Source organism: Pieris napi, chromosome 1 (genome assembly GCF_905475465.1).
Source record: "Pieris napi chromosome 1, ilPieNapi1.2, whole genome shotgun sequence".
NCBI classification, from domain to species: Eukaryota; Metazoa; Arthropoda; class Insecta; order Lepidoptera; family Pieridae; genus Pieris; species Pieris napi.
The window spans coordinates 8,465,723-8,489,762 of NC_062234.1; the positions used below are offsets into that span (position 1 = coordinate 8,465,723).

Sequence of the window (24,040 nt, forward strand, 5' to 3'; positions counted from 1 at the left end):
CTTTATTTTTGCACTTTATAATTTGAACTTTATCAGTTTAAAGGATACACAACCTTCAAATACACTAATATTTATAACCTGCTACGAAATCTGAATAAATGTTTACCACGTGCTATGATGCGTGATACAAGCTTGATTTGTAGGAATAGATAATAATTTACAAATATTAAACAATTTTGCCATGATCCACCTTAATGCGCACAATTAAAGCTTGTTTTCGGCTACTTAGCGTTAAGATAATCGTTGGCATTACAAGCGCAGAATGAAATTAAGTGAAAATACAGATGTGTAGAAATGAGTTGGGTGCGCAAGTTCGGGGTAGCTAGCCGGTGGCGGGGAGCGCCGCCCGCCCTCAGTGTCGCGGAGGCTGCGAGCCCTAGCACCGCCCGCCCTGCTGCCCACAATATTGGATCTATTGTTTTTATGCAAAACATACGTTGGTAACATGAATGTGATTTTATGCATGGATAACAGCAGTGGGACGTCAATGGAATTAAGTAAGCTAATTAGTAGTTATTTCGTTGAAATAGTATCTTTATTTTTAATAAATGATCAATCAATTTATATGTTTGTATTTTTACATTTTATTATTATTTAACTGTGTGGAAAAATTTATATATTTTAATTTTGTCTTGTTAGAGAAAATGTAACTGAATTGTCTAGAAAAGCACTTGGTTAAGAAACGGCGTCTACTTATCACGAGGAAGGGGCTTTTACAATTATAGGGTTTTTCTCAGAAAAGTGGCCGTACTTGCAACTTAAATAACAAGAGCTTTGAGGTCACCATTTAGAAACTTCACGTAAGTGCTCCTTATCTTTAAGGATCTAAGAGCACTGCGTTATTTATAGCTTCAAGGAGAAAAGTTCTTGCCTTTATTAAAACTTACCCTTGCTTAATGGAAATAAATCTGTGTTATTAAATAATATATATAATTTAATTTTAACAGGAAAAGAATAAGGGATAACAAGCAAGACTTGGTGCCAAATCTACTGTTATTTATATTTCCACAATGAGTCATATCTATTTACGAAGTTTTACATCACGCGACATGTCCTTGGTGCCAATAGTGTTTGTATTAATCACATACCTATCTAGTGCTTGCGGTACAACCTTGGCTCCCAAGCCTGATACTACAGTATCATTGAATATCCACGATGCTATGTTTATCCCCTTGACTGATCATAGTATTAAACCATTAACGCCAACTGAAGGTCCGGCTGATATTACTTTAGCAACAAAGAAAAGCGTTAAAACAACAAGAGCCTACGATGCTACAGAGAGGCCTGTAGGGCGTTTAATGACTCAAGCATCCCTCACAAAACGGTTGAAAAGTGCAAGAAGGCAAAAGTTAAAAACTATTTCTAGTGCACTAGAAAGCGCAGTGGATCCCTCTGCCCCGCTTCAAAGTCGCCTCGAGGCGATAGATTGTGATTTGCCCGTTCTGCCGAGAGAATCTCGTTTATGGAGGGGGAACGAAACACACGAATTGAATTTGCCTATAACGGTAAGTTTATATTGCTCAACGCTTAATGTTTCATATTATTCGTTTTAGATGACCTAATCTAATATTATTGGAAATGTCCCTCTTTCTCAAGATCCGTTAAAAGCGGATCTCTTCATTCGATAATCATGTTAGAAATAATTGCCATGCTTAGTAAAAATACACAATAAATATTAATACTTTACACAAATTTGTAAGTTATCTGTATCATCAATCTTTGATACTTTGTAATTTACTGTTAATTAAATATTATAAATGGTAAGATGCTCGCTTACCACTCATAATATTTAATTTTATTTTATTTGTCGTTTATCTGCATAATAAGGCATGCTTGCATTATAGTAATTACATAAATCAGCAACAATGAATGGCTTGTTATTAACGCGTTTCTTATAAAAGATTACTTGAGCGATGCCTTTGATGTAATTATATAAAAAAACGTTTGTGTGATAAAAGGAATACAACGAGAAATAAATAAAGTAATGCGTTTCATGTGCGAAGCTTATAATATTCTCCTCGAGGTTGATCGTGACGAGAGTAAGGAACAGAGCGAGGTCAAATACATAAGCAATAAATTGTCTTACGCTACAGAAAACAGAATAAATGTCTACGATCTTTGTTCTAAATTATTTATCATGTTCTTTTGTAATATCGTTGACAATCAAGAAAGAACGGCATAACGTAACTGAAAAAAATGGATACAGAAATATATTATAATCTAGAATAGCAACACTGTTGCTTAATCAATAAAATATTGGAGTTTTACAGAAAAGGGTTCAAACAAATGCAAAATTATCTGAATTCGTTTTCGGGTAAAAAACGTAAATGATTTTATAAAAAGTATGAACGTTAACACAACGATCGTAAAACGATTTATAAAGTTTGCTCTGACACATTGTCAAAACTTGGTGTCGAATCCGAATTTATTTAAACATTTATCTTTTTTCTAAACTTTTCTGTCTTTATTTTATTGGTTATTATTATTTAAATCTTACACAATATGTAAATATTATAATTTGTATTTATGTATTTTGTTCTTTTATACTCTCAAACAGCACACATGATAAAATCAGGACAATCAAATACTTCTATATATCTTCTAATATATAAAAAATATAAATACACGTAGGAAAAAGACATGAAAACTTACGAACAAGATATCACGGCACACAAATGCCGAGGGGATATTTTCCACCAAGCGACGGACGCTATATATATATATATTCACGGGAATATATAAAAAACAACCTATCATATTGACTGATATATAAAGTTCAGTAATTACTGTTTACCAAAAGAAAATATACACAATATTCCCCATAAAAAATTTTGCCATACTGAACTAAATGTATGGTATCATAAAAGTAATAATTATCCTTGCAAAAATATTATATGTGTAACAATAATAATAACAAAAACTGTTTTGTGTGCTGATATTATTGCTGAAATCAGTGTAAGGAGATGCTGTATTCTATTTATCCAAATAATTATTTCAACATAATTCGGCTTGAATTGTATGGCTTACCTAAATATTTTAATCGTGTTGACGAGGAAAATAAAAAATACCTTAGGTATTACTCTAAAGTTCAGCAAATTGTATCAGATTAAAAAAATATATGTTTTTTAAAGCCTTAATTTATTTGCAATGCCTTAAATATTAAAAAACCTTGGTTCCAATTTGTTCGAAGTTAGAAGAGTAGGCGAGTCGCTTGTGTAATATAAAATCAATGTAGATATAGCATTAATTACGTGTCACTTTGCGGCCAAGGGGTGCGCGGGAGGGAGGGGTGGCGACGAGGAGTGCCCTCAGGTCATCGTGTCTTGGGAGGGCTCCGCCGACATACAGAGTGGAGACATCCTTATCGTCCGCATCTCTGACTCTTTGTTGCTCGATGTTCACAACGACTCCATCGATGCGAACTCATCGCAGCCTGCCCTCGAAAGGTTAGTTAATGCGACCTTCATTAAAGGCTATCGTTTATTAGTACTACAAGCTTATGTGCTTTTTACAATTTTATTAACTCGTAATGTAGGGAAATATCTTCAGTTCTGATGGGTGATTAATTAATGCTGGTTTCTATATAACGTTACCGCTACTCGCTAGTAAAAGCTAGTTTACCCACAGACAATACTCTAATTAATTGCGATGTAAATGTGAGGTGAATTGTGATTATAACCGTTTGTCCTATAAATAACACGTAACAGTAAAAGGTTTACACTTGTATCGATACATACTTAAAAATGAAATTACATTAATAAAAAATATATTTTTAAAGTCTTCACCTCCCCACATCTATCGCCTACATTCGCTTTCAGACCGCCCACTTTGGGGAAGCCTATTAAAGTCCATTATATATCTAGCTTTTAGGGTTCATTAAGCATTCTGTTTCTACGCGAGTTGTTTTTCAGGACACATCACTTAGCCCTTCAGCCAGCCGTATATCAGGTTACTCGACAAGGACACGAGCACTGTGATGTTTCAGAAGGAATGTTACTTGATATTACTCCCTTGGATGAGCACGCAGCGAAACTATTTACTCTATACGATAAAGATTTAACCGAAGGAGTCAATTTGTTAATAGGTATTATGGTTATTCATGCTAACTTTTAGATTTTTTTATAGTTAGTTTTAGCATCTAGTCTTGTCAGTTAATGAAAATAAAATATTTACCAACACCTTTAGTATTGTACATTTTAGTGGCCAATATCGATCAATTTCACTTGTTTCAAAGGAAACACAAATGGTACATTCAACACGGAAAGCCCCTGAACAGGCTTTCTCAGAGATGGATTATTTACGTATTTATTATTCCTTCACTCTTGTACGGAATACGCTAGTTAAACTTTGATAATGTGCGTGACTTGTGTAAATTTGGTGCTATCAAGTAGTAAAACGGAATAAAACGAATATTTCAACGTCAAACCGCAGGCAAAGAGCATTTATGCGTGACGAAAGCCATTCTTTTACGTTGTCATGGCTTTATATTACGTTTTGATGGTATTACTCAAATTGTGTCTTTGTGTCACAAACCGTACGTGTAATAATGGACACATAAAGGAGACAATAACATTTTTACAGTTGTATCTGAGAATTGGGGGTCACAATGCGTCCGTTTGAAAGTGACCGTCAAGTCAGATAACTGTGGCGAGTCTCAAGATTGTTCTGGGAAAGGAGTATGTTACACAAACATATCCATGGTAAGGTCATACCGTATCCTTTTTATTTAGACTCGTGTTTGTAAGATTTAAAAACTACATTGGATGTACTGACAGTCCAAATTGGCTACTTTGTTTCTTCAACTTAATAAATCAGAGATAATAAAGTTTCAAAATTCGAACTTTCTAACTAGCGCTATATCTTATAACTGGTTATTGCCGTACGGTATATTTTTTAACCCCTAAATCTATGACCTTCAATGCGAAAAAAAGTTTTCCTGTTTCTCTGACATCATTGAGCTAAACGCGATTATGATTTAGATTAAAATCGTTCAAACATTTGTCAGTTCATCTGTTCGTTACCTTATTGTTTATATAATGTATAATAGTCATAAAATATGTTCATCGTCAGGAGTTATTCAACATAGACTCAGTCGGCGGTTCAATTATAGGAAGGTTACGAGTGTCAATGCTGCCCAGGATATATGGGGCCACACTGCGAAGACAGGGACGCTTGTAATCCATCACCATGTTTGAATAATGGCATATGTGTCGACCTCACGCAACCTCTCAACGGAGCTAACTATCACTGTCTATGTCCATACGGTATTTACAACAGATATTTTACCTATACGTATATGAGCTTAAAATTTATTGTCTTACGTTATAAGATAGCATATTTAACCTTATGATCGGTTTTTGTAATTGTAAATTTTATTTATTTTCAACCCTATTACCAGGGCCGTCTTAAAATAGGCTGGGGCCATTGGGCACACAAGAATTTGGGGCCCTTTTGGAAAGTAAAAAAAGCTAACTATAATTAAAATTTTTTACTAAGTATAACCATTTATTATAGGTGATCAAATACAGTATGGTATATTATGTAGAAATTGTCGGTCCTTCGGGGCCCCCTGAAAATGGGGGCCCTGGGCACAGGCCCCGTGTGCCCTTATGGTGAAGACGGTATTGCCTATTACATTTTCATTGCATATTTGTATTTTTCGTACACTCAGCAATCTATGTATCTACGCTTAGGCATAAAAGGGTAGATTTGTTGCTCAACGGGGATTAAAATTAGCTGACGTTGGAATAAGCAATAAATTTTCGTTTATATCGCGGGTTTTGCTTTGAACAGTGCCGAAAATAAATTACATTTTTCGGTCAATTAAATTCCGATGTGACGTAATCCGTAGCCGTACGAACCGCGTTGTTGCGTAACGTCCAACCCGCTTTGCGGTGCCTGGAAATGGTTTTATATTCAAATGTGGATAAACAATTACAATGAAGGTTTTAAGCACGACAGATTGTCATATAACAAATTTGATAATAAATGGTTATTGCTTTGGTCGTATACGGTAATTAATTAATTTTTTTTTGTATTTAATTTTATGTTCTTAAGTCTATCCGTAACTTGTACGGAATTATTAAAAGCAATTAATGTGACACAATTCACTTAAAATTACAGAGCTTAATTAAAGCTCAACTTAACGTTTGACATTTATCGTGATTGGCCGTTATTAATGAGATCGCTCGGACGCTAAAGGACCAAGCTGTGAAATCAAGATTCATTAGTTTGTTAATCTTTTTGGGAGATTTATGTGTAAGCGTTTTTCGGCTAGATACGAAATAAAACCTTTCTAATCCTAATTAAAAGATAACAAGGACTTAATGAGAAGATTAAGGTTTACTTTGTTACGTTATTTAAGTCGTGGCAATAACCAATAATGTGGCTTAACCAAGCTTAAGGAAATTACGACTGACGAATATAGTCAAAAGAAATTTTTTTTTAAATTTAACTTAAGATTAACTTACAGTTATATGACTGTTAAAAATGCTACTTTTGTTATAAAAATCTAAATTATTAAAACCATAACCATAACAAAAATATTGACAAATTACACAAGCAAATAATTATTATTATTCCTTTTATGGCGTCATAAATTGCTTAAATTATTTTTAGTATGATTTTCCTCAGGCTTCACAGGTAGGAAATGCGAAAAAGATCCATGTTTTTCCTCACCCTGTCTTAACGGTGGGTCATGTATGAGCATGGCCATGAATGGTTCTACTACGTTCCATTGCGCGTGCACAGATGAATGGACTGGAATGCACTGTGAGATGCCAAGCACGGGCGGCGCCTGCGCAGACAAGCCTTGCGTTAAAGGTTTATGCGTTGAACAAACCGATGAAGAGGAGGGTCCGAAGTATCGTTGCTTCTGTGAGCCTGGTAAGAATTATTTTAGCTTTTATAACTTCTTTAATTTACTGGTTTTACTCGCTTACTATTTCCCAATTACAATATTTAAACGTTTAGTTGTTTAATATGTAAAAGACCAAACAAATATAAAAACTCTTCCTTAAACAAATGCTTAAAATATAACTGTATAGAAAAAATGCCCAAAATTTGGTATGCCCCGCAAAAATAAGTTTGCATTGATATTATTATTAATTAATTTAAAATGATACGTATTTTTATGACCGAGAATGGATCTTAATGTTAAAAAAATCGGTTATGTTTATTCCTTTATGTAAAGCGATATAAAATTATAATTTCCTATCGCTCGATATATAGCCTGCTTATCGTTTATTAAGAGTCGTAAAAATTTTAAAGTTCATCATCGCAATATGTTAAACATATAATATAAACACTATATTTTTCGCTCAATAAATATGATAATGAATTCGATCGTCAAAACAAAATTTGGAAATAAAATATCTCCCTTCGTCAACTTATTGACTCGTGAATATTAAAAACCCTGTCGAATGAGATTACGCTGTGAAGTAAGTTGTGTTCGTGGTCTGGCTACTAAATGGTGGCTAGGTTTTTATCTATTTTTAGGTTTTTTAGTAAAAATCGGAGTAAAATTAATACCAAATTTTATATTTTTTACACGCTTTATATTAGCTTCATCTGTATGTATGTATGTAACCGACTCCTTCGGACTCGATTTTGACCCACTTTTAACGGACAGATTTAATTCAAACTTTGCGCACCTGTCAAAGATCGATGACAATGCAATAATCCGAAAAAAAAATATAAAAAATTTAACTAAAAAATAAATAATAGTTTAAAAAACTAAAAAACACGCTTTTAAAGCACATCAAACTAAAAAGTGAAAAATAATTCCTAATTTAGACTGAAAATGGTAATGAACAAAAAATACTGGTATTATTGTGAAAAAGCGTGGGGCGCTCTGTGCCATCATGGGCCTCACATAGGCAAAATTCGATATGCGTCGTCCATAAAAATTTCGAATAACAAAAAAAAAACAGGCTGAAATCAGATAAAACTGACCTTTTTATCAGAATCTAAAAACTTGTTCATAAACTGAATCAGACAAACGCAGATTTTTATAGAATTTTCGAAATTTTCTTTGAAGTATTCATAGACGGCTAAAAACGCTACTTTCATTCTTCAAAGAATTTGTCTTTCCATAAAACGGACGGTTTTACGGTCTATTTTATTGCGCAGTACGAACAACGTCCCATATATAGGCTAATATTCCTTAGAAATATCAGCTTATCACTGGGTGTTTTAAATCGATATGCAGCGTGAATGCATTTTGGCATTATGCCATTTAGAACGTACGCTGCTTAGTCAGCATTAAAAGATAACAAAGCTTCGAAACAAACCTAAATCACAAACTTCATACTCAAAATAACTTTATCCATATAGGTAACCAAGTACACTTATGAACTTCAACAGAAAAAATGTTATAAATTGATTCTAAATTTACATTTACTCCTTTTCATTATTTTACGTTTAACGAGAGTTTTGAATTTAATCAGTGATATCATAATGTCGACCAACGTGAAACGAAATTTCACTCAAACTCAGCCTTTCGCGTCGTATTAATTCCATGTTGTTTCATTTGAACAAAAAAATATCATTTTATTCATCCGAATGAACTTGGTACACATAGTAATTTAGTTACTGCTAAAACGGTCGACAGTTGAAATATTAACATTTTGGTTTGGCAATATTTCAGAGCTACTAATTGTTCTTATTTTATTTTAGCGTTTTATGTAATAATAATAATAATAAAAACTTTATTTATGACAAAAGGGTTTGTGACAGAATGCATATACCGCTAGTCCCCACACTAGGGAGGCCCTGTGTTGTGGGTAACTAGAAAACAATTATTACGTGTAATGATTTAAAATAATAATAATAGTTATAAATTTAATGTTACAAATGAAGTTAATGAGGGAGTGTGTAAATAGGTGTGTGTATGTGTATGTGGGTACGATATTTGTTTTTTAAACGGGAATATTTTATTATAAATGTTTTTTAATTCTAAACGAATTCTCATGTAGGAATGGTCCTATACACGTTACAAAAAATAATTTTAACAACTTTAATTCCTCATTTATGATCTTTATATTGTATTCAATACAATATAAAGATCATAAATGAGGTAGGTAAGGTATTTGAGTCAGAACTATACGACTCGACCGGTTGTCCTAAAGTAGTGTATGAGTGTGTGTATGTAGTTAGAAAATTTTGCGTACATTCGTAACACGTAAATACTAAAACGTGCCCGACTAAGAAAACCATGAAAATAATTTGCATTCTTAATCAAAGCACTTGTTGAAATTAAAAAATGTTGTATATCTTAAGACTTGAGAGACTCTTTGTATACGTACTATATATTTTATGTTATACACCTCTCAAAATACACATTTGTATTAGGATATACTGGAGACAAATGTGAATTGGAATACAATGAATGCGAGTCGTCTCCTTGCGCGAACGGCGGCACTTGTACTGACCGCGTGGGAGGGTTCACCTGCGCTTGTGGACGAGGCTACAATGGACCGACTTGCCAGTTTAAGGTAGTGTTCGTATTAATAACCCCCCAATGGGGCTTGAGACAGGCCGTGGATTTTGTAGGCTGGATTTTTTTATATCTGAGGTACGAGCCAAGAATGTTTATTTTTACAGGGCGTTATAAAACTGCTGATAATTCCTCTTCATTACAGCCATGTATTGACTATAAAAAATATTTGTGATATTAAACGCGTTTTAGTATAGTATATTTTAAATTCGTGACACATCGTTACCAGTTAAAACTAAAAATTAACTCGGGCCCTGCTAATGACATTGGTTTATACGGTTCCTTTTTAAAATATATTGAGTATTTTTAGCTTAATTTTTTTGTTTTTATAGGTGGACCTGTGCTTACCAGACCCCTGTAATGATCACCAATACTGCGTAGACCATGGTAACAGCTACACCTGTGAATGTCCCCGCGGATTCGTTGGCGAAGAGTGCCACATACCAGCCACATCGGTATGAGAACTTTTTACGTGAAATAAATAAATTATTCGTTATAATACCGCGCTGTTATGGAGAGATTTTTATTTAGCTGACAACAATATTAATAATATTCATTGTAATGTACGTTGTAAGTGACTAAGTCATCACTATAACAAATACAGTTCAGCGACATCACATGATTCAACTTAAGATATTTTGACATGCAGGGTGAGATTAAATTATTTAATTTGACATAAACTTAATTCAACGTCAATGGGTATTATTCACTCTGTAGGTTTCGTAACTGTTTTATTCTCTAAATAACTTTCCGTTACAGATCTGCGATAATAACCCTTGCGCTCATGGTGGTACTTGTTGGAGTGGTGTGGATTCATTTTATTGCTCCTGTAGACCGGGATACACGGGCCGACTATGTGAAGGTACTATTAAAACTTTTATTAATCTCTACGTTTTTATTTAGTCAGTAATTGCTTTACAATAATAATCCCAGCAAACAATTAATTGAATTTAATTAAACTTAATTTCATATTACAACAATTTAATACAGTAAGATATAATATTTCATCGAACATTTTAAGCAGTTTCTTTCCTGTTTTATTATTTGGTACTGGAAATAACAACATGTAAACTAAAATAGATACAAATCTGAGTATACGTTTATTCAGATAATATTTTTTTACTTTGGTTTGAAACCAGTAAAGGTATGGCAAATACTTATATCATGATTAGACTGCCGGTAAACATATTCAAAATCAATGGATTAGCCGGCCTTGTTACGTGTCAGCTTTAAATAAATATACCTTAACTACTGTCCAATGCAATGAAGCCCGTAAATAAAATATTCTTTAGAAACTATTATAAGATTAACTAACTAAATATTATTAGATTATTTACAACGAAAAATAGTTCAGTTTAACAAAAATAGAGAAATAAAACAAATCAAGTCCTCGATAGTCGCCCACGAGGAGCAACTGTCAAAAATATGCGCATAGCAACCAATTAGCTATTTTTATGTTTCAGAGGACTTTATCTTGGAGCCAGTGATAGATGGTGACGTAGACGTGGACTCTGAATCACAAGGAGGAGGATCTGTGCGAGTAATGCGGCTGCCTCTTGGCCTGTACCATGATCGGCTCCACAACGTCTATATTGCGGCTGGGACCCTCGGAGCGGCGATTGCTATTGTCGGAGTTGTGGTTAGTGATTTTTCTTGAAGATATTGGTTTCGAGATAAGCAATACAGATTATATATTTGACTATGGGTTCAGCACTGATATTTTTCATTTCAGTTGTGTGAGGTCCTAAATTGGCCTAAGTTTAATTCACCATGTAAACAATATGTAAAGCTGATAAATATTTGCTAGCAGTCATTTTAAATTTGGAATGATGAAATTGCTTTATTTTTTTAGTGACGATGCCGGTAGTTCGCTTTTATGTATCGTATACATGTTTTCAAAATTTGTTAGAGGAATAACCGTTATATGGCACGGAGCAAAGTACATTATTGCGTACATATTATATCAATAATTTTTCTGATAGGCTTCTACGCCTTTGTAACGGAAACAATTATTGTTTCACCAGGAATCGTACTGAGTGACTCTACTGTACCTTTGTTTACAAAAAATATAATGTTATAGGGTACCTATATTATTAATGCCTTTGATACTTATGTAGTACATATTAAAATATAGATTTCAAACTTTCTATCAACCAATGAGTGAATTAAAAACTTAATTATACATTAAAACTAATTAAAATTATAGGTAACCGCGTGCCATTGCCGCGTGAACAAAACATACTCTCGCCTGTTATCCGGATTATCCGCACGAGTCTCCGAAGCTGGACCTCCACACCACTGGCTCCAGGACAAACGGGAACCGAACCCCGCTCCCTTCCAACCCCCTACTTCCTTCGACACCTCAGATATGTACTACACCCTCGATTTCAGCGATAATCAGAGCTCACCCCTGATACAATAGCCATCACTTATGGACTGTCCCGAAGGGGAACGGTTCAAAATTCAAATATAAATGCTTGTAGTGCGCTTGCGCTGTAAGTTCTTGTCTTATTATTTTGGTTCTGGAAAACATTTATTCTTACAAAAATAATATTTAATATTAAATTTTATTGCCATTTTATAGCATTTAAAACGCTATATTGTCTTAAAAAATACTCTTATCCTTGTTGATTTTAAACGTAATCACTCGTCCTTCTTAGATATAGAAAGAAGGTTTACCGTAGAGTTTCCCCAATATTATATATTGTATTTCTTTGCTGAGACATTGATGTTCTTCTTAACGGACTTTAAATTTTTGTAGGTGAATTGTTTTATTGCAGAGACTTTTTAATTAGTTTTATAGACTGCTATTGCAAAGTAGATTTTAATCTTGGCTTCAAATGTGTAGGAATTAATACAGTAGAACCTCGTTAAGTCGAACCTCGATAAGTCAAAAACCTCCAAATCTCGAAAAAAATTTTGTTTCCCTTCCCTTAAAACACCAAAACCTCCATTACTTGAAATCTTGACCCTCTGTTAATCGAAATAATCACCGAGTCCCTCCAAGCCATTTTGGTACATATTTTCACTCTATAACTCGAAAAATTAAATTTGACCTCTGTATCTCGAACATAGGAACGTTTTATTTTACAACCTTTACAACTTGATCATTTGGAATTTATTATCTCTATTGTTCGAACAAAAATAAGTTACCGACTTTAAGAACTTGCCGACAATGTGAGTACACTATTGTTTCTTAGAAAACATTTTAGGAGTATACAATAATAAATTTATGACTCATGGAAACACGTGTTTGCTTGCTTTGTGTCCAAAACCTCAAACTCTTTATGTCGAATCAAAATCCGCCTAAGTCGAAATCCTTCATAAGTTGAAAACTCTATAACTCGAATTTTTTGGCGTCTCCCTTGATGTTCGACTTATAGAGGTTCTACTGTATCTATAAGCAATAATTGTGGCTATTTTATTTCAATTAGTTTCTTAGATTTACTGTAGTAAGTATAATTATAAAATATGTCATCTAGCGTAAAATGTTTTTTTGCGCGTGATTTCTGAAATATTGGTGTGATATTATTAAATTATTTATTTATTATTACATATTAGTCAATATATATAGCGGTAACATTAGTAGAAGTATTTATTATTATTATTATATTATAATGATGGCAAAAATGTACTCCTTGACTTTTTTAAATTAAATAATTGATGTGTTAAATTCATTAAAAATAAGTGACTAATTAATTAGTTATTGCTTTTGTAATCGAGTTTAACATATTTTTTTTAATAAAACTAAGTGCCTGCGAGATACAAAGTATTAAAGATTTTTATAATCAAACGATTATATATGTTTCAAAACTTCTACATTACCATTTACTAAGTAAGCAGTTTCTTGAATTGAAATTTAAGGGGCTTCGTTAGTTTAAATTCAATATTAAAGTTTGATCATATTTTATTAAGTTTTTGTTATAGGTACAAGTTGTAATAAAAGTATACGTATATGTCGCCTCAATGCTTTTCATGTTCGACTAAAATTTTGATGTAAATATGTGTGTTGTATTATTGTTGACAGTCATTAATAAAATATGTGTAAAATTATTTTTTTCCTTCCACCATTTATCAAATTCAGAATATTATGTGGTTTAGGTAAAACTTTATATTACACTTTATATTATGTATTTTCTATTTCAGTGCCTATGACAGAGTTACCAAACATCGTTTTAGTGGATGGTGATCATATACGTGCTTTTGAAGTCTATGCACGTAAAATTAAACGAAATTTTGTTTTGAAGAAAAACATTTTTATTTAGATCATAAACTTTGATAAAAATAATTATATTAATAATATTTTTATGACAACTTACAAATATTCATATAAAAGAATAACGTAACATCTATTTAATATTAAGTACATTAAAAATCAACGAAAATGTGCTACCACTTTCGGTACGTATAACTAGTGTGACTCCACGATGGGGCGTGCCCACGCAAAGCCCGCGAATTCGTTATCCACTAGAAGTCGGTCACAATGTCTGCATCTCGCATTCATAAGTACTTTGCACATCGAGATGACAATACCTCAAGAAGGTTCGAGTGTCTGTTTAACAATGTAAGAGTTGCAGACGCAGACATCATCACTGAATAGTACGACATTTATTTGCGAAGCCCCAAAAGGGTGACTATAACAAGATAAGACTCAGAAATATCTCTACAATTTTCAAATAACTTCCAAATTGACCATACCCTATATTTTTATCTATCTCACGATGTTCACAAACATTTCATATTATAATTTAAAGCTTCTATTTACACCGCACTAACACCGGAAAGGAAAAGAAAGTGTATCTCGTTCATCGTTAATACTAAGTGGAATGTTTTATAATGTTTCTGTATGTTTTGCACTAGCTTTCTTTAAATTCCACCTTAGAAAACTGGAGTTAAGTAGAAATGTTTGTGAACATTGCACGATAAATATGTAACAAAAATATCGAACAGCTCAAGCTCAAGCAAGCTTTCAAATTATTATCGGATCGATAGTTACAAAGCAGAAGAATATGTTACACTCAATCTGTTAACTGCGCGTACATATTAGTTACAGTTGAGTTTAACATAGCTTGTTTACTTCATCGATATGATATATTTTGATTACATAAATTCCTTCTTACACGTATCAAATAACAGATAACTCCAATAAACATGATTGCACAAGATCGCGTACGCATGGCTGCTGCGCGGGTCACGCCCGTTTACCTAACTACTACAATACAACTGATTTGCGTACTTTATTGCTACTGACATTTGTGACTTATGACGAGATTCAGAATCACGATCTAAAATCATTGTAAGTTAAAAACATTAAAGCTGCAAAATTTATAATATAAGTACATAAATAAATAATACATCATAAGTAAGTAGGTATATAACAATGTTAGAGTCCGCTCCGCGTGAAAGGTAAATGCAGACTTTGAGCAATGCGATGCATACAAATTATATAAATTCATAGAGAGATTAAAATTTATAAACATAGTGGTTAGACATAACGAGTGATAACGATATGGAAGAATAAATGAGGCGCAGTCACGGCGCAATCACAATCATATAATTTCCACAGAAATATGTAAATTGTAAACTTAATAATAATTCGATACCTGCAAACTTGACAGTATAACTACGCATACCCTAAACTAAAATCGTTAACTATTCTATGTCATAATATGGCAGTTAGTCGAACCGTCAGCTCTCGGCACTCCACTTAATATTATATCTTGGGCGACTTTGTCTGCGACCAATGGAATATTCAAACAGAACCTGGTTCTGAATTTCGAATAAATCGGTGGACAACACTTAATATAAATTTTGTGACAAAAAGACATCTTATTAGAGACATTAGCATCGGTTTATTGTGGGTAAATCTACATTATTATATCATACGAGATTCATGCAAAAATATTAAATATTTGATCGATATTGTCATGGCCCGAAGGTAAAATATATTATGCATAACATATCTAAGTAAGTACACAAAAGTACACAAACCACTCCCGTTGATGAAATTATTAATTCTGCTTTGACGACTTGTGACTACATATAAATGACTACTACATATTAAACATTGTAAATTATGCAAAATGGCCGCTAAGACTCATTTAAAATTATAATTTGTTTTATTGATTCCATTTACTATTTTATTAATCAGTACCCTTTTAATTTTTAATTTAGAACCCATGTAGGTATTTTGCGAGTCGAATAAATCACGTCTCTATGTAATTAGATATGTGACAATAATGAATACTTGTAATAAAATGATCATTTTATTAATTTGAAATGTAAATGACTATTATAGTAGTAGTCACAGCGCCCATGATACGGAAATAATTTGTGATTGAAACTAATCCTAATATTACTTTATCTAAGTGCATGAATTGAGCGAGCTTATAAAGCAAACTTATCTCATAAATCTTAAAAAAGTGGATGGCATTTAATTTGACTTAACTCACTTAACATAAAGATAAACATTAAATATAATAATGACAAAGATATTTTCATTATACAATAATGCGTAGATGACCTATCTACAAAATGTTTGTGACAAGAATTTCTTACTTTATCATCATGGCAAGATATAAAGGTACCTGTTGAAACGATAACTACATAATTCTAGAATGATAACAGATGAATGGCACACACGTTAAATCTTCAGCAGTGATTCACTATAATTTCACAACATAATTAAATTCTCTCTGGAAATTTTAAAACTTACTTTCGATACACAAGCCATCACCATTACTGTGTGATTGTTAAGGCACTAAGAGATATATACAAGGCAGCTCGCAACAGCGAGACAGGGCGTTCAACCATTATTTGTGACATTTGTTCATTAAGATGAGTGTTGGCGATGAACCACTTATAAGTAAATTTCAATCTGAGATCGACGACATCTTGAGAATACCTTATCTATAATTAGTGAGTTTAAAACTTGGAATGTTACAAGTACGTTTTTGAGTTCGCCACAACTAACAATAATAATTTATGGGACTTTAACGAGAACCGAAAACGTGGCAAACCTATTCGCGTATCACATTGTCTTTACAGTCCAGGTGAAAAATAAACCTCATAATTATCTGGTATTGTCGGGTGATAATCGTAGCTAATGTTCAGTGGGCAACTCCACGAAAGTAATGTCGTAAAGAGGCTCGTCTTCGGTGGAGCCCGCGGGCCGCACCTCCAGTAGGAACAAGTCCTCGTTACAATAGTACGCCAGCATTTCATCGTCAATTTTCGCCGTAATCCTATAATTAAAAGCATACATTAATCACTAATACGCATTAAATCCAACTTGTCAACAATTTTTAATTAAATTCGTTTTCCATTAAGTAAGATTAATGATATTAATAAACTTAATTGATAAGTAATTAATAAGTAAAAATGTTTTCGATTGGTTTTAAAGGGCTTGGACAAATTTTAATTAAGCATAAATGGGAGTTTTTATAGTTTTAAAAAAAGCAATGTGAAGTTAGTGGCGCGCCCTCTAGTGAAGCGAGACGTTACAACGCGAGGCGGCCGAAAACTAACAGAACTTTCAGATGCCAATGAAAACCACTTACCCTTTCTTGTTCTTTCGATAAAGATTATTAATTGCCGAACTTGAAATTTTGTACTTATTCTCAATCTGAAAATGAGCAAAAATAAAAACGATTACATTGGGCCTTTGGTTGTGAACCGAGACGTCTCGTCTAGTGGTTTTACAAAGAGAGAGAATCGCGGAGGAGTTACCGAAGTCTAAAAATCGCGGAACGAGGCAGCCGCCGAGCGCGGGTGTTAATTACAACATGCAGTTATGATGGTCGTGTATATTAGACGGGTTATGAAGCGCCACACGGTTACACAGCGGACGAAGCGTCTCGATTATTTTCGTTTACGTTAATACTAAGTCCGAAAACGAATATCGATACGAGGAACCGAGAGGAACTCTCGTTCGTCTTCTGTTAGCTGACATCACCAAGGTTATTTACGTGCTTTCGGTGTTCTTGATACGTAACGTTGATTATACCAATGTGACGTATCAAGGTTTAGGGGTATTTAATGGGTACTTACAGCGTGAAGAAGACCCTGGGTGGTGGGAGGGACCACGTGCAGGGGCGTGTAGACATTATCTGTGTCTTGACGGACATAAAGCATGACGCGCTCACTAAGCGGTGGTGTTGACGTACGTGCCCTCTTGCCAAGAACACCTTCCAATTCTAATGAATCCTTACGATCACTGTAAGGTGATAGGCCACCAACATCGGACCGATACCTGTTGGGGACAAATCATTTATTAAAATATACTATAATCAATGTAATAATTGTCACACTTCAATAGAAAATAGTAGAACGTTCATGATTGAATGTTATCTAACGAGTAAAAAGCTTGGTAAAAATTATTAAGAGCTCTTTTAAACTACAGTAATTACCACTCGGCAAATAAGACAGCCTTTAGAAAACAGGGCTATAGCTTTTCATGCACTAAATTTGGCAAATTGCATACGATTAGATTAAATACTCACGCAGGCGCATCCGGTGGGAAGTGGTTGTGGAATTTTAGCGCTGGTGCTTGTGGCTTCGCTGTATGCAATAAGAAAGGTGACGCGCCCTTCAGATGGGCTTCAGCTAATGCTGCTTCGTCGTGTCCATAGAATCCTTGTATGTCCATGCCAGCTAATTTGTCTATATCTTCCGCTGGGCTGAATAGTACAGGAGGTTTCGATAAATCAGCCATAGAGTAGAACTCGCTCCTTTCCGTAACTGGATGATAGATCTCGTCAAGCTTCTTTCTGTTTGTTGCCGACATTTTTCTTTTCGCCGCTCTTCTCTCTTCGTCACGCGTTTTTCTTTCTGCACCCTTTAAATCAATAACAAAATTTTAGTCGAGCCTCGAGATAAACTTCAAATATATGAAAAAATAAACAAATTATTTTTTTAATTATTACTCAATGTAGTTCAAAGAAATTACCTTATCACAGAAGACTTTTATTTGACAGTAACCTCTGTGATAGACTTGCGTATCCCGAGGATCCTCAAACGTGTCAATCTGGATGTGTAGCGGTAATCCCTGTAAAACCAAAATAAACTTTATTTCTAGAAATATTTATATATATGTACTTTTCTAAGTAGATTGTAATTGTAATTTTCTACGCCTTTCTCTAACCATTTAAGTCATCGTGGATCTATGCAATGTAAGCAAATTACTCAAGATATTTCACGCTAGAACTCCGTATAGAGCTATCATATTTAACAAGAACCGTTTTAATAGACACACAAGGGATAATTATCGTGAATCTACGAATAAGGAAAATATGCACGTGTCTGAGTCGAATCGTTTTAAAAGTTATAATTGCGATTATTCGAGGTCGTCAATAAAGCCAATAATCGCTCTGAAGTTATTTTAAAAGTTTTGTTGTTATAAGGACAACAATTTTAAATAATATAATATGATCATTTGTTCTACATAAAAATTGCCAAATGTAAATTGCTAAACGGTCATTCTTAAGCGACTAAACCTATTTTGATATGTGTTGGTATAATGATAGTTACCAGACCCCATATCTTAAGCACAAAAGACACTATTGAAATTTAATAAATAATTAATTACTATAAATAATACTATCCCTATGAAAATCGTGACCCTTAAATAACCAAAGTGAAAAGCTTTGACACTGATCCTACACAGTAGATATTGTGATTCATAAAACATATTAAATTAGTCGTAGATATAAAAAAATAAACCTAAGATTAATAAGATTGTTAATGAGCCTAAGCTTCCGTTTTAATAACTTTATGCAAATTATTGTAAATGTGGAATTTATATTATTGTGAAATATTACAAATAGCGGGTTTATTTAATGCCCGCGTCTACGACGTCGTAGTTAAATTAAAAATATATTTATACACTAAGATATAAATAACATATAAAACCGATGAGTTTATGAAGAATCTAATACACAATTCATACCTTATTTAGCTGAACGGCTAAAAAATTAATTTGATTTAAAAATTAAAACACGTTATTGTTATATTTATAGTAAAATGATGCGCCACGCGTCTTCGGCACAGTATTAGCGGTAATCGACCTCATGTCGTCGCGTTCAATGTGTTAAGCTTAATTAAAATTTTGTGGCATAAAAACATTTTAATTACATTCGTAAACTAGCCATGCTCAATAATTTCCCACGGTACAAGGCAAAGAAAGACTATGCGTGTTCCTGTTTTATTTGCACGATAAGTTGTTTTTTTTTAAACTACTCATTACGAATATGTCGATTCGCTCCTTATTGGATGTAATTCCAAAATGGATGTCAGACTTGTTACTACATTTAAAGACTATCATAGACATATAACTTAGAAAAGAGAGAAATGTTTTAATTTAAGATATAGATGAGTGCATTTAAAGATGTAGATGTTTAATATCTAAAAATATCAAAACTTTTTAATTCTCTATTTAGTAGTTTTTAATTTTTATTATTTTTACTACGTAGGTTTTATGTTATGTGTTGGAAATAAATCGATTTTTAGCGCTAAATATTAAAATAAGTATAAATTTAGAAAAATGAAACTAACCTTTACACCCTTTTGACTGCTGAAGTCTGTACTTAAACACTGCACCGCTATATTTATCTGAAAGGAAAAAAGTTGAATTAAAATGTGGACCATGTTAACATCTCTTTATAAGTACACAATATCAACAATGCCAAACAAGGACACGAGCCGTGAAGAAAACAGGTAACAAGTGGGTTTCATCCTAACAAAAAGATAGAAGGGATTTTTATTAAAATCCAATATGAGTATGTAATAGCCTAGGGTTTTTGCAAAGCTGCAGGAGGCTTGCAAGGCGGGATACTCATTACGCTCTATGCAAATGACGCCTTGCGTTTTTACTGGACGCCGCACTACCGATCACTGTCAGAGCACGCATTATCTGTCGCAAACTACTTGCATCCGCCGTAGCCATGCAATCGTAAATAATTATGGGTATCGATAACCGATTATTCGTTGTCCGTCGACTAGATGCTAATTTTAGAGGTATTTCTTAAACTTGAATTATGGTAGTTGAAGAAGTATAGTTGTTTCAAAAAACATGATGATGGGATAAATGGGAGATAATTGTCGTTTAGGGTCAAATTTAGTAGCATTGGTCTAGCAACCTACTAAATTTAACCCTAAAGTTCTACCTAGAACTAATCAATATTTTTTATTAGACGCTTTGTTGAGGCTACAGGCTACATTACACTTTATTTTCCTTTAATACGGTTATTTTTGTGCAGATGAAACTTAAGGAGTTTATTCTCAAGTATTAATATTATCTTAATTCGATTACGTGTAATAACGTAAATTCCGTTTGGTAAAGGAACTAACAAAAAATTATCTTACTAAAAATTGAATAATGCAGAAATTACGATAATAACCATAAAACGTTCGTGAACATTATATTTTTTTGCAATTAAAATAACAGTTGTGCAGTACGAGTTTTGCCTCTATCGCTTGAAGCTTTTTGCTCCATTGCCGCCGACCCCTATATGGTTTCAGGATTTTATTTAATTATCCTTCAATTTTGTAATTAAAAACGTGGCTTGGGTTTCGATGAAGCTAAAGTATAAATGTAATGCATAACTTTATGCGAGTATGGACTAAGCATGCACATATTTTTGCATTCATAATATGCGTTTTATTTTGTTTGCTACGGATGAAAAACATTACAAACTTAACGTTTTAAATATTGTAAGGCATACCACTAAGCTTTAGCTTTCAAGTTAACGCTTTAACATAAATATCTAGTATATTATGGTCATATAACTGATTTAAAGTCACGTCGCGACTAGCACACTTTTTATGCAAATTATTGTTGCGACTTTTTTGAGACCTCTAAACAATAATGTATGTATTTAAAAACACAACTACCATAAAAACTCTTAACAGGTTCGATAATTTACCTAGTAATTTCACACTGCATTAAAATGTTATATTTTCAAAAGATAAGGATACACGAAACATGTTTATACGTCGATAGATAGTATCAATGTATGTATTTGCTTACCTTTGCAGCACTTTCGAGTGGGTTCCAGTAGACAGCTATCGCGTTGTGCGCGACCTCTTCGATGCACCCCGCGAGACCGATGCTGTTCTTTGTGTCTGCAACAAAACCAAACATTAATCATGTCCTCAGCTAACTGTTCAGTAATGGTTGTAGAGATTTCGATTAAGATATCAACGCACAATACGTCATCGACGATGGAAATTTATTTGCTGGGCGTGAATAATCGAGATAGGATCGATTCTCCGTCGATTTTACCTAAGCTTAAGGTGTCATTATAATTAACTAACACAATAATTTACATTAGATTGGGTATCTGCATGCGTTCTATGTTTCTGCAGAGCACGATGTATGCATGAGATGTTATTAAGGTGCCGCGTTACAACAGTTGAAATCTGAAGTCGTGTTTTGATTTTTTGGCTAATCAATGATTAACCGACTTGCGGTTCTGGGAAATAATATAATATTTTTCTGTAGCATTTGCATAACGATTATCAGAAAGTAATTAATTTTATTTATCAATTTTATAATTAATTAGCAATAAAATATTCATGAGTGATTTGTGATATTTCGAGTTTTTATACAGCCTTATCTGCATACTATCGAACCAATTTATATATAAAAAATGTCAAAATTTCCTACGTATATTGTTGTTTTTGTATGTCTCTGTGAATGTTTATTACTCAAGTATTAGGAGTGCATTAGTAGACAGGCGGTGGTCGTTAGTGAGTAATAGTCGCAAGATCTGTCCTGGGCCAGTGCGTGGGCAACCTTCACGACAAAGCTGCATGTAAAGGGAAAATTTTAGTACAAAATCGAGATACGACTCTCTTTATAATTGAAATTTGGAGATGTAAAAAACGTTCGTTCTGTAGTTAATGGAGTAGTAGTGCAAAGAGACTTGAGAGGAAATCATTTAACAATGCTAACTTTGGTATATTATATGAAAATTTAGGGTCTTAATTACTGTTTTACTAGTTTATGAGTAAACACTTAGTTCCGAATCCTAATAAATTTAAATCATTGATTTCTCCGGTCTGTATGTTTATCAACTGTGGCAGGTATCAGCATATATAGACAATCTGTGCGGTCGCGCGGGCGCTGACGTGTTTACGAGACGCCGCCCGCCCTCAAACACCATATTGTTTAACTATCTCTTACTTTACGTGTAAATGTCACTGCACAAATTCACACCTACTCGCACTTGTTTTACATAATTGTTACTTGCAATTTTACAAAATGGTTGAATCAAATCAAAGCGGTGTAAATTATTTCTGCAATAATTTTAGGTAACAAATCAGTATTAGGTCAAATGTAGTAAGCCGAAAGCAACTTTAGATTCAAATATTACTAATGCAAATTATTCGAAACCAGATCTTGTGGATTAAAATATCGTATTTCCGTCTATCGTTAATAAAGGCCAATGATGCGTAGCTAATGCTAAACTTTAACAAATAAAAGTTAAGAAGCCACTTTTCGCTGAAACTGCCGGTTGACACGCGATACAAGAAGAATCCAAAGTAATCGGAGAAGTTATTGTGTGGAGGCGCGGTGCGTTGCGTTAACCCCCCCCCCCCATTCCTCTTTCCTTCCCCCTAGACCCCGGTTCGCTGCACTTTCACACGCCCGCGCACAGGTGTCCGGTGTCGCCCTTGAAGCTACTCTAACTTAGCATATTTTATGATGTTTCTTTCATTGCCATAATTGATGAAACTATTCTTAATGGTACAACGGTAAATTCGTTATTTATTGTGATATTTTTAGTGCAGAGAATGAGAAGTTTTTACAGTTTTCAATTATTTAATAAGTTTATTATACGTACAATGTTACTGACACTTGGAACACCCTATTAATTAATATAAATTGTAAATTATTTTTCTTTAAAATCTTATCGAGGAAAACATATTTCATGTCGGTTTTTAACCGAATCTATTCCAAGACATAAATGATAAAGTAAAAAATAAACGACTAACATCGAGATAAAACTCAAAACCTTGACATTAAACTTGGCCCGCCGCGCGAATTAATGGCTTCCATGTTTTTATTTTCCTTGAGATTAGATTTATAGGCACCGTTTGTGGGTACGTCGTCACTCATTACGAATGTTTTAACGTAATATTAGATTGTATGGAGTGTCATATATCAGCGGTGTTTACTCTAACTTGGGCGATTAATAAGCGATGACGCAATCTTTTATTGGCGAACATCGGGGAACGTAATTTTCCAATAGGTTGAAGAGTAAAATATGTATATAGGCAGAAATATGTTCATAGAAGCCTGAGGCGCGGGGAGGTTCGTCGCGCAATTAACATGCTAATGAGCGCGTTCCGCGATATCATCGCAGTAATTATGTCCGCGCGCGACTATATTGTACCCTTGGTTATACGCTCCTCGTTTCAGGCAACGATTTCACAAGCAATCAATGTTATCAATATGCATAGTATACAAAGCTTACGTTGGTATTTCCAACAGGTGTTTTCGAGTCGTTCAAAGACGGAGATTTCTCACGAATTTTTACGATT

At 33.7% G+C, this 24,040-nt stretch overlaps 2 protein-coding genes across 5 annotated transcripts in view; one reads left to right on the plus strand and one right to left on the minus strand.

Moving 5' to 3' along the window:
• The first annotated feature begins 345 nt into the window (after positions 1-345).
• LOC125053372 (neurogenic locus notch homolog protein 1) lies at positions 346-12,101 on the plus strand. Of its 2 annotated transcripts, none has more exons than XM_047654719.1 (12): positions 346-497; positions 948-1,505; positions 3,271-3,446; positions 3,912-4,084; positions 4,582-4,700; positions 5,111-5,264; positions 6,634-6,885; positions 9,352-9,494; positions 9,829-9,951; positions 10,256-10,358; positions 10,960-11,135; positions 11,703-12,101. In XM_047654719.1, exons 2-12 carry the CDS (start codon positions 1,011-1,013, stop codon positions 11,916-11,918), a joined length of 2,130 nt encoding a protein of 709 aa, XP_047510675.1. In that variant the 5' UTR covers positions 346-497; positions 948-1,010; the 3' UTR covers positions 11,919-12,101. The 2 variants fall into 2 exon arrangements, with proteins under 2 accessions (XP_047510675.1, XP_047510683.1); XM_047654727.1 differs by lacking the exon at positions 346-497 and adding an exon at positions 664-800.
• A 1,723-nt stretch (positions 12,102-13,824) lies between these two features.
• The window catches only part of LOC125053354 (protein grainyhead), a 73,964-nt gene continuing 63,748 nt past the window's right edge, over positions 13,825-24,040 (minus strand). For 2 of the 3 annotated variants that reach the window (XM_047654693.1, XM_047654708.1), the window contains 7 exons: positions 21,522-21,616; positions 20,048-20,104; positions 18,444-18,542; positions 17,998-18,332; positions 17,546-17,747; positions 17,056-17,120; positions 13,825-16,740 (listed from right to left, as the gene is read on the minus strand). In XM_047654693.1, the coding sequence (XP_047510649.1) occupies positions 16,599-16,740; positions 17,056-17,120; positions 17,546-17,747; positions 17,998-18,332; positions 18,444-18,542; positions 20,048-20,104; positions 21,522-21,616 (995 nt within the window). In that variant the 3' untranslated portion in view covers positions 13,825-16,598. The remainder of the gene's footprint in view (positions 16,741-17,055; positions 17,121-17,545; positions 17,748-17,997; positions 18,333-18,443; positions 18,543-20,047; positions 20,105-21,521; positions 21,617-24,040) is intronic. The other variant, XM_047654700.1, reaches the window with a different exon arrangement.